The 16,112-nt window shown below is 54.0% G+C and overlaps 1 protein-coding gene across 6 annotated transcripts in view; it reads right to left on the reverse strand.

Moving 5' to 3' along the window:
* CCDC88C (coiled-coil domain containing 88C) overlaps positions 1-16,112 on the reverse strand; it is a 128,031-nt gene that overhangs the window by 16,869 nt on the left and 95,050 nt on the right. For all 6 annotated transcript variants that reach the window (XM_047796208.1, XM_047796209.1, XM_047796207.1 and 3 more), the window contains 7 exons: positions 15,282-15,443; positions 12,525-12,802; positions 9,639-9,782; positions 6,675-6,861; positions 4,553-4,698; positions 1,916-2,005; positions 7-245 (listed from right to left, as the gene is read on the reverse strand). In XM_047796208.1, the coding sequence (XP_047652164.1) occupies positions 7-245; positions 1,916-2,005; positions 4,553-4,698; positions 6,675-6,861; positions 9,639-9,782; positions 12,525-12,802; positions 15,282-15,443 (1,246 nt within the window). The remainder of the gene's footprint in view (positions 1-6; positions 246-1,915; positions 2,006-4,552; positions 4,699-6,674; positions 6,862-9,638; positions 9,783-12,524; positions 12,803-15,281; positions 15,444-16,112) is intronic.

Here is a 16,112-nt window from a genome sequence, read left to right on the forward strand (position 1 = left end):
GCCTACCTTTTCCCAGGGGCCCATTGTGGGCATCATGCTCGTCTGCACAGCTGGAGCCCGACGGGGTGGACTCGGGATTCTCCGGCTGAGATCTGAGAGGCTGAGAAGCGGGTGTCGAGGTGGGGTCTGGGGACTCCAGCTGCGGGGGCGGGCTGTCTGTGGTTGACTTCACTCGGTCTCTGGAACCCTCCTTCTTTGGTTTGATGAGTTTGACTAAGGCTTTGGCTCCAATCCAGTGGTTTTTCCTAGGGAGAAGTGGATTTTTGTAGGACACAACCCACCCGCAGGTCACGGGGTGCCCCAACGTGGGCTGGGGTTTCCATCGCCAGCCTGGGAAGTGGGCCATTAACGTGGGGTTTGGAATGACAGGTTCTTCACCACCGCCACAACCAGGGCACCTGGGGCTCGGGAGGCAGCACGCGACGCTCAGGCTCAGGCCTGGCAGGCGTGTGCACCTCGGCAGCCCTCCACAGCAGCCTCTTGGAAAAACAGGCCTGCAAGACACCACTACCCCCGCTTATCTCTGGGAAGTAAAGGAACCAGCGCTCTGCTCACGTGATCAGCTGGCGGGCAATTTTTCTGCCCAAATGCCCTTTTCGGGAACAGGGTCCCATTTCTCCAGGTTCTCTGCTAAAGGTCACACTAAGTGAAATGAGCTGGCATTCCTTGACCACTCCTGGCACCGAGGAGTCTGGCGAGGCAGCAGAGGGCGGGACAGTGTGGGCCGTGGGAATTAAAAACAGTGCGTTTCACGAGTAAGCGGAGGCTTCTGCTCTAATGAAAAAGACAGCCACACCCGGGTTCTAATCCTGCGTTGAACAGCACTGGGTTTACACAAATCACACTCTATTTCCTCTTCTGGGTCCCCACTTCTCCATCTGCCAAAGAGAAGCCCGAGATGGAGGTTCTGAAATCACGGTTCTGTGATTTCAACAGAGGCCCTGAAGGATGCACACTGATTCGGACTTCGAGGCTGGGCTGGGACGGGCCTGGTGCCCAGGCCCAGGGGAAGTGTTGGCGGGCAGAGGCTGGCAATCTCGGGGGATCCAGCCAGCCCTGCATCCACTGCCCTCGGGAGAAGGGAACGTGTCTCTGAAGCCGCCCTGGGGTTCGGTGAGTCCATAGGAGTTTGTCTAAGGCCAAGAGGTTCCCCTGAAGACACGGGTGCCGGGCCTGGTGTCCTATCGAAGCTTCCTTCCCTGCATCATCCGCACAGCGCGGAGCCCTGGCTTCCTTCCTAGAAAGTGAGGCCTCTAAGGCCAGAGGCCCAGGCTTCTTGCTGTCAAGAAGCCGCCAAGGTTCCACCCAAACTGGGGACCTTCCCGAGTTTCCTGTGAAGGGATCGCTGGAAAAGGGGCAGCTTCCAGAACGGCTAGGGCCAACCCCCGGCACCCTCTCTGCTCCCAGCCCCCTTGGCTAGACACCTGTGATCTGTTCTTCTGTCCTCACCGCCGTCCTGCTCGGCCCTAAGCCTTGGGCATTTTCCTGGCCGAGTCTGTGCAAACTCAGAGAGCAGGCACCAAGCTGCCAAGAGGAGCGTGGTTTTCCACCCCCTGGTAAATCCTGAGACAGAAGCTGATGAGGCAACCCTTCCGTCCCGCTTTAATGGCTCCCAAAGCACTGCCTCCTTCCCCTCCTAAAGGGCTTGTGGCTCAGTTAAGCCTGGGTCTCCTCAGGGTCAGTGGCACTGGCCACCCCTCACAGGACAAGCTGGAGCACCGAGGACCGGGCTGAAAGGAACTCCGCAGCCTTCCTGTGAGGGAGGGTTGTGCACACCAAAGACCTGCCACGGGGAAGACGGGCCTGCACGCTGGGCGCCGTTCCAGGAGGCTGCAGTGTTCACCCTGAGTGTGGAGAAGGGAGGTTCTTCTGTTCTGTGTTCTGTTCTGTCCTCCTGACACTTAAATCAACTCACTTCTTTGGAGCAGGATCATAGAACTTGTACTGATCCATGATTTTTTCTTCCAGTTTTTCCTTATGTCTCCGTAAGGCATTTAACTTGTCTCTGGAAACAGGGAAAAGACAGTCAAGGCAGTCTGAAATCAAATACAGGAATTCACTCATCAGCATGGCCTGGGACCCGGCCCGGCAGGGGCTGGCGTTCTGGGGGGACATGGACACCCTGGTGCGGGTGACACTGTGATCACCCAGTCGGGGATATGTGAACGGCAGCGTCTGCCTCGGGACCAGGAAGTGCTAAGGAGACCTGCTTAAAGCACCTAGGCTCTAGCGGAGAATGAACTCAAGGAAGCAGCTCCCTATTCATCTGGAACCTCAAGCGCGGATGCCAGGACTTTCCGGCCAGGCCATTCAGGATGCTGGACACCCCATCAGACTCAGGGCAGCTTCCAGGGGCACATATCAACAACACCCTGGTGACGGGGAGAGGTCTGCCCTCAGGGAGGGAGATGATGAGCACCAAGGCGGAAAAAGGCATCGCAGCAAAATCTGACCTCTGACCTGGGCCCATCGCAATGCTGAGTTTCTGATAAAAACCTCTGTGGGAACCAACTCAAAGGTTTGCAGGGGCTAGAAAAGATAAGGAGTAAAGCGGACCTGGAGAGACCAGAGGGGGGGGTGGGCACCGCGGCACCACTGAGCCACCCCAGTGGACTGCTGCCCCGTGGGGGGTGGGGGAGAATCGACTCATTTTTCCAGAGAAGCCAGAGGCTCAGATTGCAAAGCAAAAGTCTCCGGATTTCTAAAGGTTGGAAACCAGTTTCTGGTTTCTTGAAGGACCAAAGAGACACCTCTTGAATCCTGGGCTGCCAGACGGCACCTCTGCTTGTGGAGAGGGAGATTCTGGCCTTCCTGAGACGAAGGGGAGGCTCTGTCTCATCTCAGGGAGTCACACAGGCGGTGGACTGCATGCAACACTGTCCATAGGGCCCCCAACTCCTGCCCCCTCCAGCCTCTCACCACCTGCGTCATCCATACAGCGCGGAGCCCTGGCTTCCTTCGTGGAAAGTGAGGCCTCGAGGCCAGAGGCCTGGGTTTCTTGCTGTCAAGAGACTGCCAAGCAAGGTTCCACCAAAACTGGGGACCTTCCCGAGTTTTCCGTGAAGGAAGCACATGAAAAGGGGCAGCTTTGAGAACCGCTGGGCCCCTGACCCCCAAGCCGTCTGCTCTCAGCCCCCTTGGCTAGACACCTGCGATCTGTTCTTCTGTCCTCACAGCCATCCTGCTCCGCCTTAAGATTCGGGTGCTTTCGTGGCTGAGTTTGGCCCCAGAGATGCTTGCAAACACAGAGAGCACCTCCGGGCACCCAGAACTGGGCTCTGCTCAGAGCCGCCCCCGGGAAACATGCCAAGGCTGGCCCTCTGCAGACGCTCTCTAACGCACAACTAACATCGACTCACCCCCCGTGGTTCTGGGCTCCCGCTCTTCTGGTTAGCACCTGCCTGGCGCCTGCTGCCAATTACTACCAGTGGGATTACAGGGGCCAACTTCAGGCCAGAGACATTTCTACCCCAAATTACAGTGCGGATTTCAAGGTAACCCATCTTTTGTAGGTGGCGAGCCACCTCTAGGTGAGCAGATAAAGGTGGAGAATAATGAAGGAGCATGGTTACAGCAGAGCTGGGGCAGCGCCGCCTCTGCCGTGACCACGTCCCGCCGCCAGCCTGTCTCCTCTGGCCTTCCCCGCCCCGGCCATGCCCAACTGAGAGGAAGGATGGTCCAACCACCACAGCAGAGTGGTGACCACCTCCCCACCCACCCCCGTCATGGATCCACACATGCTTTCTGGATTAATCCACTTCCAAACCACAAGGTTCCCAGGACCAGGCTCTTCCTCTTGAGCGCATCTCCGGCATCTGCCTGGGGCATGCTAGACCCGCATCCCTTCACGCTTCCCGATGAGTCCCAACTGGTGAGCCAGGCACAGGGGGTACCCCTCCAGCCTCCGCCTTACGTGAGCCCTGCACCCAGAAGCCCTGCCCGCTCCATCTTCGCATCGCCCCATCCACCCTGCCTTCCTCCCACCCTGCACCAGCAGCAGAACCCCGACTCCTCCTTTCCCCACTCCGTGTAGCTCCTCAACCTCTGCCTGGTAGGGACACAGCTCTGCTCACATCCCCCTGCTGGTTCCTGGTGACCAGGCCACGGTGCACCTTGCGGGGCCCACGGCAGAGCCGGCATGAAGGAACGCAGACGGCAGCGTGCCAGTCAGCCGTCCTCCCGGCCATCAGGGAAAACAGATATGAGTGGTGGAAGGACACCGGTTACGGCACCTGTGCTCAGCCTTCGGTTTCGAGTCTTTCCCCGAGATACGCTTTGTCAGCACCGTTGCATTTTTAGAAGAAGGGCACTTAATTCTAACAGCCGACTAGGAAGCTTCTGGCGGTGGGCAGTGCCTTTGAAAAGCAAACGAAAGCCAACCGCCCTCACTCGCAGAAACCCAGAACCCCTCCAGCAAAACGGAGCGGAGGCAGCGCTGGTAAGCTGGTTGCCGCCCCCACCCCCACAGGATGCCCACCGGCCTCAGGGCTGCTCTTGCCAGAGGGGACCAGGATCCCAGTGTAGACGGGCGTCCCCCACCCAGACCCCTTACATGTATTGCTTCTGCTCCTCGTGGTACTGCTCCTTGTTCTCCAAGTTCTGCTCTAGGAGCATCTGGTTCTGCTGGCTCAGCAGCTGGATCTGACTCAGGAGGTGGTGGTTTTCTTCCTCCAAGTTCCCCTTGAGGCGAGAGAGCAGCTAAAACACAGATCAACAACGCCTTAAATACTGTGTGACCCCGGAAGCCCGGTGCTGGGGATCTAGCACCTGAAAAAAGGAAAAAGGCACGTGTGCCAAGCCGCCCATCTTGGTATTATTGACACCCGTGAACACTCCAAAGGACCCAAACAGCAGTTCCCTCAGCAGCTACACCGTCTAATCCAACAGCTGAAGGCAGTGCCTGGCTGCTGAGCACTTTATTTTTTTATTTTTGTTCTTTTCTAGGGCTGCTCCCGCAGCCTATGGAGGTTCCCAGGCTAGGAGTCTAACTGGAGCTGTAGCCACTGGCCTACACCACAGCTCATGGTAACGCTGGATCCTTAACCCACTAAGCGTGGCCAGGGATCAAACCCACAACCTCATGGTTCCTAGTTGGATTTGTTAACCACTGAGCCACGATGGGAACGCCCACTGAACACTTTAAATGCAGCTGTCCCTGCTGGACTGTGCCACAGGGCAAAACACAGGAGATTCTCAAGACCGGACTAAAAAAAAAAACCAATGTGAACCATCTCATTCATGAGCTTTTTGTGGTTACCTGTGGGAATGAAAATATTTTCGACATATTGGCTAAATAAAATACATGGTTAAAAATAATCCTGTTTCTTTTTACCTTTTTAATGTGGCTACTGGAGCATTTTAAATTATAGCTGGTGTAATTATTTCTATTATAGTTACATCTGATACTATTATTTCTAGCAGACAGCTCCATTCTAGACAAGGGTCGGCCCACTTCTTTTGTACAGAGCCACAGAGCAAACCCTTTGGGCTCTCCAAGCCAGACGGTGGTCTGGTGCAACGACTCGACTCTGCTGTTACAGCGGGAAAGCAGCCAGAGACAACCTGCAAACGCATAGGTGTGACTTCGCGCCAATAAAACTTTACTTATGGACACTGACATTTAAATGTCCCGTCATTTCAACTTGCCACAATGTTATTCTTTTCACTCAACCATCGTGAAATGCACAAGCCATTCTTAGTTCACGGCTGTAGAGAAGCAGGTCGTGGGCTGGATTTGGGTTTGGGGATAAGGACGGCCGCTCTTGCTCTAGAAATACAGATCGCAGGTGGTATCGTAGGAAAATGACACACTTTGGCTTCAGGCAGACTGGTGCCAATCTCCTACTGCACGCCTGGGCCTGAAGTCCCCTTGGAAATCCTAAAGCACCTCCCTGCATTGCAGTGGTGCTGTCCCACCCCCAGCAGTGTTTGCCTTTGTCCTGGCCCCACCTCTTCCACTGGCCCTACCCCTGCCCCAGGTACCTTCAGGCATCTCGGCACTCTGGGCCTCTGTTTCCTCATCTGTGATGCCCCGAAGGGCTACCGTGAGCTCAAGAGGCAAACAAAAGGCAGGAGGAGCTGTGTCTGGGATCCTGGCTGTTCCAGGGTGCTCTGGAGCTGGAGCAGGGCCCAGCTGCTCTTCCCTGCCCAGCCACTTGGCAGTCATACTTGTCCTGGGCTCTGTTTCCCATTTAGAGAGAGGTCTGCTGCATAAGAAGGTACTTTCCATCCTAGCACCCCAGAAGGGAGGGGTCTGCCCCTCTGGAAACCAGGGGATGAGGGCCTAAGCCCCACCCTGAACAGCCCAGGCTCAGGAGCTGTCAGCCAAAGCCAAGCATGGAGGAAAATTCATGTCACTTCTCTACAGAGTGGCTCCTGACATGAAAAGAACTGGAAAGATGGTGTGAAATTAAACAGTAGTCGATGTTTCCATGCACCTGCTCTGAGCCTTTGCAAAAAGCCAAGGTCAGATGCAAAGGTGTTTCCTAAAGCAGCCCCACCTCGTGGTATGTGCCCCCCCCCCCAACCAGGGTCCAATGCCTCTGGTCTCCTCTCAGTCTCTGCACCTCTTTCCCACAGTCTCCGAGCACAGAGGCCAAGGAGGACCTGTCACCACCCCACCGAGCCCAAGGCTGCCACCCCAGGGAATGGGCCCCAGTACCCCAGGGCCTCACCTCACAGTGGTTGTCCAGCTTGGTCAGCGAGATGTCCATGCTCTGGTTCTGCTCCTTCAGCTCGTCGAACCGGGCCTGCCAGCGGTTCAGCTCAAGCTGAGAGTTGTTGAGTGAGGTTTTCAGCTCCTTGGTGTGGCTGTGCAGCTCCTCGTACTCCCCCTTCAGTTGATGGTGCAGGAAATTCACCCTGGGGGCAGGGGTAGAGAGCCGCAGGGCTGAAGGGCGCTCCCAGCCCTGTCTCAGCTGTGCAACCTTCGACCAAACCATGACCTCTCTGGGCCTCAGAATGAGGGACTGAACAAAATTAGCAGTTTTCAAACTACATGCTTTGGGATTCTATGACGGTACCTCCCCCTGGCGCCCCCACCTTGCACCTGGGAAGACAGCACAGGCAGGCTCAGATGCCCGTTTCAACAAGGCATCACTGTTATAATCTATTTTTGTCTTTTTAGGGACACACCCTGTTGGCATAGGGAGGTTCCCAGGCTAGGGGTCAAATTGGAGCTGGAGCTGGTGGCCTACACCACAGCCACAGCAAGGCCAGATCCGACCCACATATGCGACCTATACCATAGCTTGTAGCAATGCCTGATCCTTTAACCCAATGAGCAAGGCCAGGGATCAAACTTGCATCCTCAAGGATACTAGTCAGGTTCTTAACCCGCTGTGCCCCAATGGGAACTCCTATAATCTCCTTTATAGTTAAGGTTTTAGCATATTGCCTACTTGGGAAAAAAAGGGTCCTGCTATTAAAAAGTTTTTAAAACACTGAACCAGAACACCTTTGCTCTAAAACTCTTTGTCTATGCCCAGCTCTTCTTTCCAATTCCAAGCCCCTAATTCCAACTCCCAAGATAAATAAAATATGAGATGCTGGGGTATTATGTAAATGCACTAAACTTATCATCATCATAACAACTATTATCCACCTGGGCTTTCCTGGGGGAAAATTAATAACCGAAAGTTCAAGTTACCAGGGGCTCATGGACTCAATTTAGACACAGAGTGTCTTGTTTGGCCCACATGTTTTTTGTTTCTGTTTTTGTTTTATGAGTCAGTTTGTCAACATTTAAATTTGTGAAAGTTCTACATCGACGTTCAGATGTCCAGCTTAAGAAAAAAGTATAAACAGGGAGTGCCCCAGTGGTTCAGTGGGTTAAGGACCCGGTACTGTCACTGCTGTGGCACGGGTTCAATTCCTAGCCCGGGAACTTCCACATGCTGAGGGTGTGGCTAAAAAAAAAAACAAAAACACAGGGATGATCTGGTGGCCCGGGGCCTGCCTCCCAGCTGACAACCTTTGGATGGCGTGTATCTTCTATGTCGCTGTCTGGTCTACGCTGGCACTTTTTCACCCACCTGATCCGTCTGGCACCTGAGCTCGTAGCCCCAGGTACATGTTAACAAGGACACAGGGAGGAAGCAGGATCACAGGGTCCTGTCACAGACAAGACCAGATTCAAATCCTGATTCTGCCACTGACTAGAAGCATCGGCCCTGAACAAGGTATTTCATCTGCTCCTGTCTGTTAAACGGGGAAAAAAAAAAAGTGATAATAGTTCAGTAGAGTCTCGTGACTCTTTGTAATAACATTCTACAAGGTCCCCAGGACACTAGATCACTAAATCAGCTCTCGGGTAAACATGGGGTGGCTTCCTATGAGTTCAGTCACACATTTTTGTGAGCTTATCGAGACATACCCTATCTTATGTGTTTCTGTTTAAAGACACCTTATGAGACAGACTCAGAGCTAACAGCACTGTAACCCATGCCTCAAGGAAGCTTATCCCTACATGCATTTTCTCATCCTAGCCTTGCACTTAGGAACACAAGCCAGCACTTGAGCACTCTGCTCAGGGGCCGCTTTAAATGGGGAAATCCTCACCCCAAAAGCACACAGATATGAAAACCACGGGACTCCATAGGCCACAAAAAGCACGCTCATTTGGGAGTTCCCATTGTGGCTCAGTGGGTTAAGAACCTGATGCTCTCTCCATGAGGATGTGGGTTTGATCCCTGGCCTTGCTCAGTGGGTTAAGGATCTGGGGTCGCCACAGGCTGTGGCACAGATTACAGATGCAGCAGCTCGGATCTGGTGTGGCTGTGGCTGTGATGTAGGCTAGGAGCTGCAGCTCTGATTCAACCCCTAGCCCAGAACTTCCATATGCTGCAGGTGCAACTATAAAAAGAAAAAAAGAGGAGTTCCCATCATGGCTCAGTGGTTAAAGAATCCGACTAAGAACGATAAGGCTGCAGGTTCGGTCCCTGGCCTTGCTCAGTGGGTTAAGAATCCGGTGTTGCCATGAGCTGTGGTGTAGCTTACAGACGAGGCGTGGATCCCGCGTTGCTGTGGCTCTGGTGTAGGCCGGCGGCTACAGCTCCGATTCGACCCCTATCCTGGGAACCTCCATATGCTGCGGAAGCAGCCCAAGAAATGGCAAAAAGACAAAAATAAATAAATAAATAAATAAATAAGAAAGAAAAAAAGGAGGCTCCTTTGCAGTATGAACTGACACAACAATGAACAAGAAGGTGGAGGTCGAACACCTGGTTCGTCCTCACCTGGAAATGGGCGCATCAGGTGACTCGAGCATCTCATCACGCTGCGCATGTCCATTAAAGGTCCCTGTATGCTGATTTGGGGCTTACGAACAGATGCCAGCAAGCAGGGGGGATTCCCTGACAGCGACTCAGCTGGATGATGAACACACCCCTGGCTGATACACTCATCGTCATTTCACGGTGGGAGGTAAGGACCACCAGCTCAGACAACGTGCTGTCCCCAGGATCCGCTTTGGTCCTTCCATCCCAGCAACCAGCTGGAGTTCCCTGTGAGCTTCTTAGCATCCAGCTGTCTGCATGACAGGGGTTGGAAAGATACACGATACCAGGGACTCCCTTGACATCTGCTCAGCGGGCGCCGAGTGGGTGAAGAGGGGCGGGCGGCCCCGGGCGGGCGCTTACCTGTCCAGCTCCTCCTGCAGCCTCTGGTTCTCGCTCGTGGCCACGGCGCTCGCCCTCTGCTCCTGCTGCAGAGCCTCTCGCTCAGCCTTCAAAACCTTCTCCAGCTCGTCCAGCTCCGCCTTGTGTTTCAGCAGGTCACTGTGCCTGTGGGAGGGGACACACCGCTGGCAGCTGGTCCCTGGCCTTCTTTTCCTACAGGTAATGCACACCCCCAAAGACTGAGAAGCCTCCCCAGAGAAAGGGGGGTTCGTCTGGTGGCTTCTCTCTGCAGAGCTGAGGGCACGGGCAAGGAGTGAGGATGCTGGCAGAGAAACTGGAGGGTGGTGGCTGGGACAGGTGTCGGGGGGACGGGGGTGAGGCGCTCTTCCTCCCACAGGCCGCGCCTCCCCAGTCCCCTTGATTCCATCACAGCAGCCTTCCGCCCTCAGCCTCCTGGACACGCCAGGACGACACCTCTGAACCCCTCGCCTTTCTCTTTGGGAGTCTTAATAAGTTACCAGGCAGTTCTCTAGACTCAAATGGATCTAAAACCACACACGCAAAACCCCAGCTGAGTCCCACTGCACGTAACAGCTGACCTAACAGGGAAGCCCTGTTTACTGGGCAGGGGGTGAGCCCTCCCCTGCTTTAGGAACTGAGGCTCCCTGCTCTGGTCTGGCTTGGTGGGGAGAGGCTTGCCTGGTGGGACCAGCAGCTGCCAGGGCCTAGCTGTTCCGACACTCACGCTCACGCATGCATACACACACACACACACACACACACACACACGTACTGCTCCCCTGACCCAGACCTTCCCCCCGCCCCTTCCTTTTCCTCTGAATCTTCTCTGGCCCCTCTGTACAGGTTACTGCACAGCTGTCTCTGGAGGGCAGCAGAGCACAAGGATGGAGCCCCTGATAAGAAAAGCCCAGGCTCTTTCTCCTTCCTGTGGAACCTTCCCAGCTCATGAGGACTCAAGAGCCCCCAAGGCCAAGAGCCTCCAGCCTTCGTCTCTGGACCTCCACCCGACACACCACCAGCCCCCACATTGCCTGTAGTTATCATCTGAGTGGAGCCCAGACTTGTGCTGGAATCGAGCCAGACACCTGCTCAGGCAGCTGTTTCAAAACAAACATTTGTGTGGCCTTTAGCTTCGGGGCAGAGCTAAACCTGGTGTTGGGTGTGAGGCTCTGCCTGGCTTTCGGGGGTGATCTTACTCATCCAGGCAAATGATTCTGGGAAAAGTCATCCAAGGTCTGACAAACCAGGGCCATGGGCTGACCATTAGTGTCCCTGACTCCCGCTTTCCTGTGGTAACGTCTTGTAAAAGAGCACCCATCAAGCATCTTACCATTAGTAATACCCTGCTGTAGAACGGCCTGGCTCACCACAGAGTCCCTGGTATTCGGAGCCATCACCCCCGTGTTCCAGGTTCCCAGACTCCTGGACCCGTAGCCTTGCGGCAAACAGACTCAAAGGGCCTCCAGCCTGTCCAACCAGTAAAAAGTACCAAGTAACGCAGCGGTTGTGCTGTACTGAGCAAGGAGCTACAGGGAAAGCAACACCAAACTCCTTCAGAGCTTGCTTTCTGCTCATATTCCACCTGCAGAAACCTTCCCCCAACGAACAGACGTGAACATCGTAAGATGCCATTATAAGGTGTAACAGGACACGTGAGTGCCTGGGCAGTGCTGGGCGCCGGGCTGGCTTCCAAGTGAACATGTCTTACTCCAGGAGCCAACTGGGTGCCTCCTCCACCACATTAGACACCGTGCCACATACACAGCAGGTGTTCACTAAGTGTCCCAGGAATATAAGATAGGGGCAGATGATGCTCATTTTGGCAAGAAGGAACGGCATCCTCTAGGAGCCAAGGTCTCAGCAGGCCCTGAAGGACGGCCATCTGGGTGGACAAGGGGGTGGGGGACTCCGGACCAAGACAGAAAGGAAGCGCCGGCTGAGTGGACGGAAGAACGTCATCAGCCCTGTGCCCACAGCATCAGCTGACGCCCTCAGGAGGCTTTGCTGGCTCAACGACCTCCCTGGGTCCGAGACGAACACTCTGGACTTGAGCTTGACTGAGCATCTTGCTGAGACGGAGCCAAGGCGAGGGCCATCTCACAAGCACAGGGCGGGGATTATCGCTCCCCCTCAGCCATCCGCCAAGTGTCTGAGAGCCTTCCTTTCCCGCATTAGAACCACATGCACAGCACACCTGCCCCCAGACTCGCGGTCCTGCCACCCCTGGCCAGGGGGGCCTAGAACAATCAAGATGATCCGCAGGGGCCAGCGCTCAGATGATGCCGGTGGACTGAGGGCACACAAGACCCAGGACCCTGACTGGTCAAGAGGGCAAAGTTCAGACTCGTGCATTTGCATGTGTGTCAAGTCCAACTTAAAAAAAAAAAAAAAAGGAGACAGGGCTCGAGAGTGGGGTAAAGATGAAACGAGGATGGCGGGAGAGCGATCACTGCAGGAGCCGGCCGTGGGTGCACACAGCTTTCATTACCCCATTCTGTCTCCTTCCTATATATTTAAAAGTTCCCCACATTAAAGATTTTTTTAAAAAAAAGGGCCCTGATTTTGACAGGCAAAAAAGGGTAAGATAAGATGCATCACTGTAAACCGGCAGCTGGGGGGCACTTCGTTCTTATTCTTGGTTTGGAGAAAAGAGGGGACACCTGAGGGGAGTAGGGACTGGCCATGACACCCTTTTCTCCACCTGGGGACCTGCCTGCAGCTGGGTCTCCAGCTGCACTAACTCCGATCACTAAGGGTGACTTTGATTTACTTCCTTTTGGGGACGGTCTGGTGTCCCAGGCAGCGGGAAGCAGCAGGCCAAGAGGAGACTCAAGGGGCACAGAGCAGAGGCAAGGACTCAAACTCTGGGGTTCCAGGTTCACACACCTCTCCCCCAGATCCTTGTGCTCCAGCTCCAGGTTGCGATGCAGCGTCTTCAGGCAGCTGTGCTGACGGATGAGGGCCTCGTACTCTGAGGACTGCCTCTCGTGGAGGGCGCCCAGGTGCTCGTGGTCCTGCAGCAGCGCCTGGTAAGCGGCTGTCAGCTGCTCCTGCTGCTTCTGCAGGTTTTCGTTCTCACTCTCCTTGGCCGTCTGCTGGTTCTGGAGCAGCGCGTACTGTGCGGTGAGCGAGGCGCTCTGGGAGCTCAGAGTGGAATTCTCCACCTGCCGAGAGGAACAAGGGGCTGGAGGCTGTTGCCAAGACAACAGAGAGCCCAGGCAGGCAAGACCCAGCTGGGGCGAGGACAGTTCCACCAGGACTTAAGGAACCTCTGGAGGAGGCCAGGCAGCCTAACAGACTGTCACATGGTGCTTCAGTCCTGAGCCCTCTCCAAGGATGTGGTCTTTGCGGGCAAATGAGGTCCTCTCTTTGAATAAGCTCCTTGGAAACCCTCTTCGGATACTTTAAAAAACCTATTTTGGAGTTTCCGCTGTAGTGCGATGGGTTAAGAACCGGACTGTAGTGGTTTAGGTAGCTGCTGAGGTGCAGGCTCAATGCCCAGCCCCAGCACAGTGGGTTAAAGGATTTCACATTGCTGCAACTACAGCGTAGGTCGCAGCTGTGGCGCTGATTCAATCCCTGGCCTGGGAACTTTCATATGCTATAGATGCAGCCTTAAAAAAAATAAATAAAAGCTTATTCCCATTTTGAAAATTTTTATTTGGTCATACCTGTGGCATGCAGAAATTCCCCGGTCAGGGTTAGAATCTGTGTCACAGCAGTGACCTGTGGGAGTGACGACATCAGATCCTTAACCCAGCAGGCCGCCAGGGAAGTCCCAAAAGGCTATTTTTATTTATTTATTTATTTATTTTTTGGTCTTTTTGCCTTTTCTAGGGCTGCTCCCGCGGCATATGGCGGTTTCCAGGCTAAGGGTCTAATCGGAGCTGTAGCCACTGGCCTACGCCAGAGCCACAGCAAGGTGGGATCTGAGCCATGTTCGTGACCTACACCACAGTTCACGGCAACGCCGGATCCCCAACCCACTGAGCAAAGCCAGGGATCGAACCCGCAACCTCATGGGTCCCAGTTGGATTTGTTAACCACTGCGCCACGACGGGAACTCCCTAAATGCCTATTTTTACAAGATAGAGCAGCCCTGAGGATACAGAATACCTAAACAACCTATCAACCGCCTGGACCTAACTAACAGATAGACAATACCATCCAACGTCCAAAATCATCAGCTATTTCCTAACTCATCCTAAGGTCAGAATTACCATGACATCAAAACCAAAGATGCGACAACCACGACCAAAACCCCCAACAAACACAAAACTAGGGCAGCAGCATGGATGCAACTAGAGATTCTTACATAAGCAAAATAAGAAAGAAAAAGACAAATACTATATGATATCACTTATATATGGAATCTAAAATAAGGCACAAGTGAACCTACCTACAGAACAGAAACAGACTCGGAGACATGGAGAACAGGCTTGGGTTGCCGAGGGGGAGGGGGAGGGAAGGGGATGGACTGGGAGTTTGGGGTTAATAGATACAAACTATTACATTTAGAATCATAAGCACGGAGGTCCTACGGTACAGCACAGGGAACTATATCCAATCTCTTGGGACAGAACATGATGAAAGGTAACACGAGAAAAAGAATGTGTGTGTGTGTGTGTGTATGAGTGACTGCATCACTATGCTGTAGAGCAGAAATTGACACAACGCTGTAAATCAGCCACGCTAATAAAAATGAACACTCTACACGCACACACAAAAACCCTATGAACTAACATCCTATTTCTTTAACAGAACAAATCCCAGCCTCTCTGCCAAATAGCTTCCCGTTTATTGTTCCTGACTCATAAGTGACATTATTTTCAAACACCTTTCTCAGAAACTGCAATAAACGACAATTTACTTTCCCACCATCTATTCGCATAAATACCAACATCCTAAAATATGCAGCCCAAGAACATGAGTTTTGCTAGGGGCTCTCAACAGCCCGGGAGCCAATTCATACTCGACTTCTCTCTTAAAGATTGAAAATTCACATTTGCTTCCAAAAGGCTCTGCCAGGGAAGAAACGTGCTTAGCTCTGTTGAACCAAACTGATTTGAGCCCAGTACCTCCTTCCCAAGTCACTCCTAATAACAGCTCAAGAAAGAGACTTCGGGAAACAGACAAGAGGGCAGGTGAGAGGGAAATAAACTTTCAGCCTGGGCAGCCGTGTGCTGGATCATGGAAAAGACCTTCAGGGAGCTCCCTTCGTGGCTCAGTGCTTCACAGACCTGACGAGGATCCATGAGGATGGGGGTTCGATCCCTGGCCCCGCTCAGTGGGTTAAGGATCCAGCGTTGCCACGAACTGTGGTGTAGGTGGCAGATGCGGCTCCGATCCCACGTTGCTGTGGCTGTGGTGTAGGCCGGCGGCTGTAGCCCCCACTGGATTCCCTAGTCTGGGAACTTCCACATGCCATGGGTACGGCCCTAAAAAGAAAAAAAGAAAAAAGAAAAAAGCACCTTCAAAGATCCTGAGGAGCCTCGGTTTACAAGGAGCCTACTACAAAGAAACCCAAATCCCGAACTCTCCCACGCACTGTGGTCTTGCTGGTCTGGAGAAGTCAGAGACCCGGGCGGCCCGGGAGACACAAAGCAACCTCCCCGGGAGGTGGGGGGTCCGCCCTGCCCTCACCTGCAGCTGGGCCGTCTGCGTCTGCAGTGAGGTGTTGTGCTCCTGCAGGAAAGCGCTCTGCTTCTGCAGCGTCAGGATCTGGCTGCTGAAGGCCGTGTTCTGGGTCTCCAGGTGCTGCAGCTGTTCCTTGAGCAGCTGCTTCTCCGCCTGCAGAGCCGCGTTCTAAGGGAGGCAGAAGCAGGGGGCCGATCAGACACAGCTCCACACACGCCGACCGGCTGCAGGTACCTGAGTGGAAGGGACCCTCGAGAGTTGATGCTTCTGGAGCCAAAGCCAGAGGCCACCGGGTGGGAGGAGGAAGACGTTCCCTCTTAGAAAAGACAATCAGCAGGACTGGAAATGAAAATACCCTACTTCTGGAGCATGTGTTTTCACATAAGACACGAATATACGTGATGGGAACACGGCAAAGAGCCTGAGCGTGTGAGAGGCATGGGTGAGAGCTGCAGTTCTACCTGCTTCGCCCTTTCTCTCTCTCAAGCTTTCCTCTGTTCTCTGCTGATCACACTGAGACGGCAGGTCTGTGAGCTTCTCGCACAGGACAGGGAGCCAGAGCCTGCGGCCTCAGCCCCCGCAGGGGCGACAGCAGGGAGAATAAGGTGGTTCAGGGGCCACGAGACTGATCAGGACCCAGCGCAATATGCCACCTCCGGGGCCAGGACACAGAGGGTGCGGTCCTGCGCTGTCCCTTTCTGGCGCGGGGCTTGGGGTCAAGTCTCAAGGTCCTTCTCGCCTTTCTCACCTGTCAGACGACAATCATTACTATCTACGTCACAAGCTTGTTGGGAGACAGAGATGAGGGATTTAGACGCATGTTGGCAAACTTTCTAT

Source organism: Phacochoerus africanus, chromosome 9, assembly GCF_016906955.1.
Source record: "Phacochoerus africanus isolate WHEZ1 chromosome 9, ROS_Pafr_v1, whole genome shotgun sequence".
Taxonomy (NCBI): Eukaryota; Metazoa; Chordata; class Mammalia; order Artiodactyla; family Suidae; genus Phacochoerus; species Phacochoerus africanus.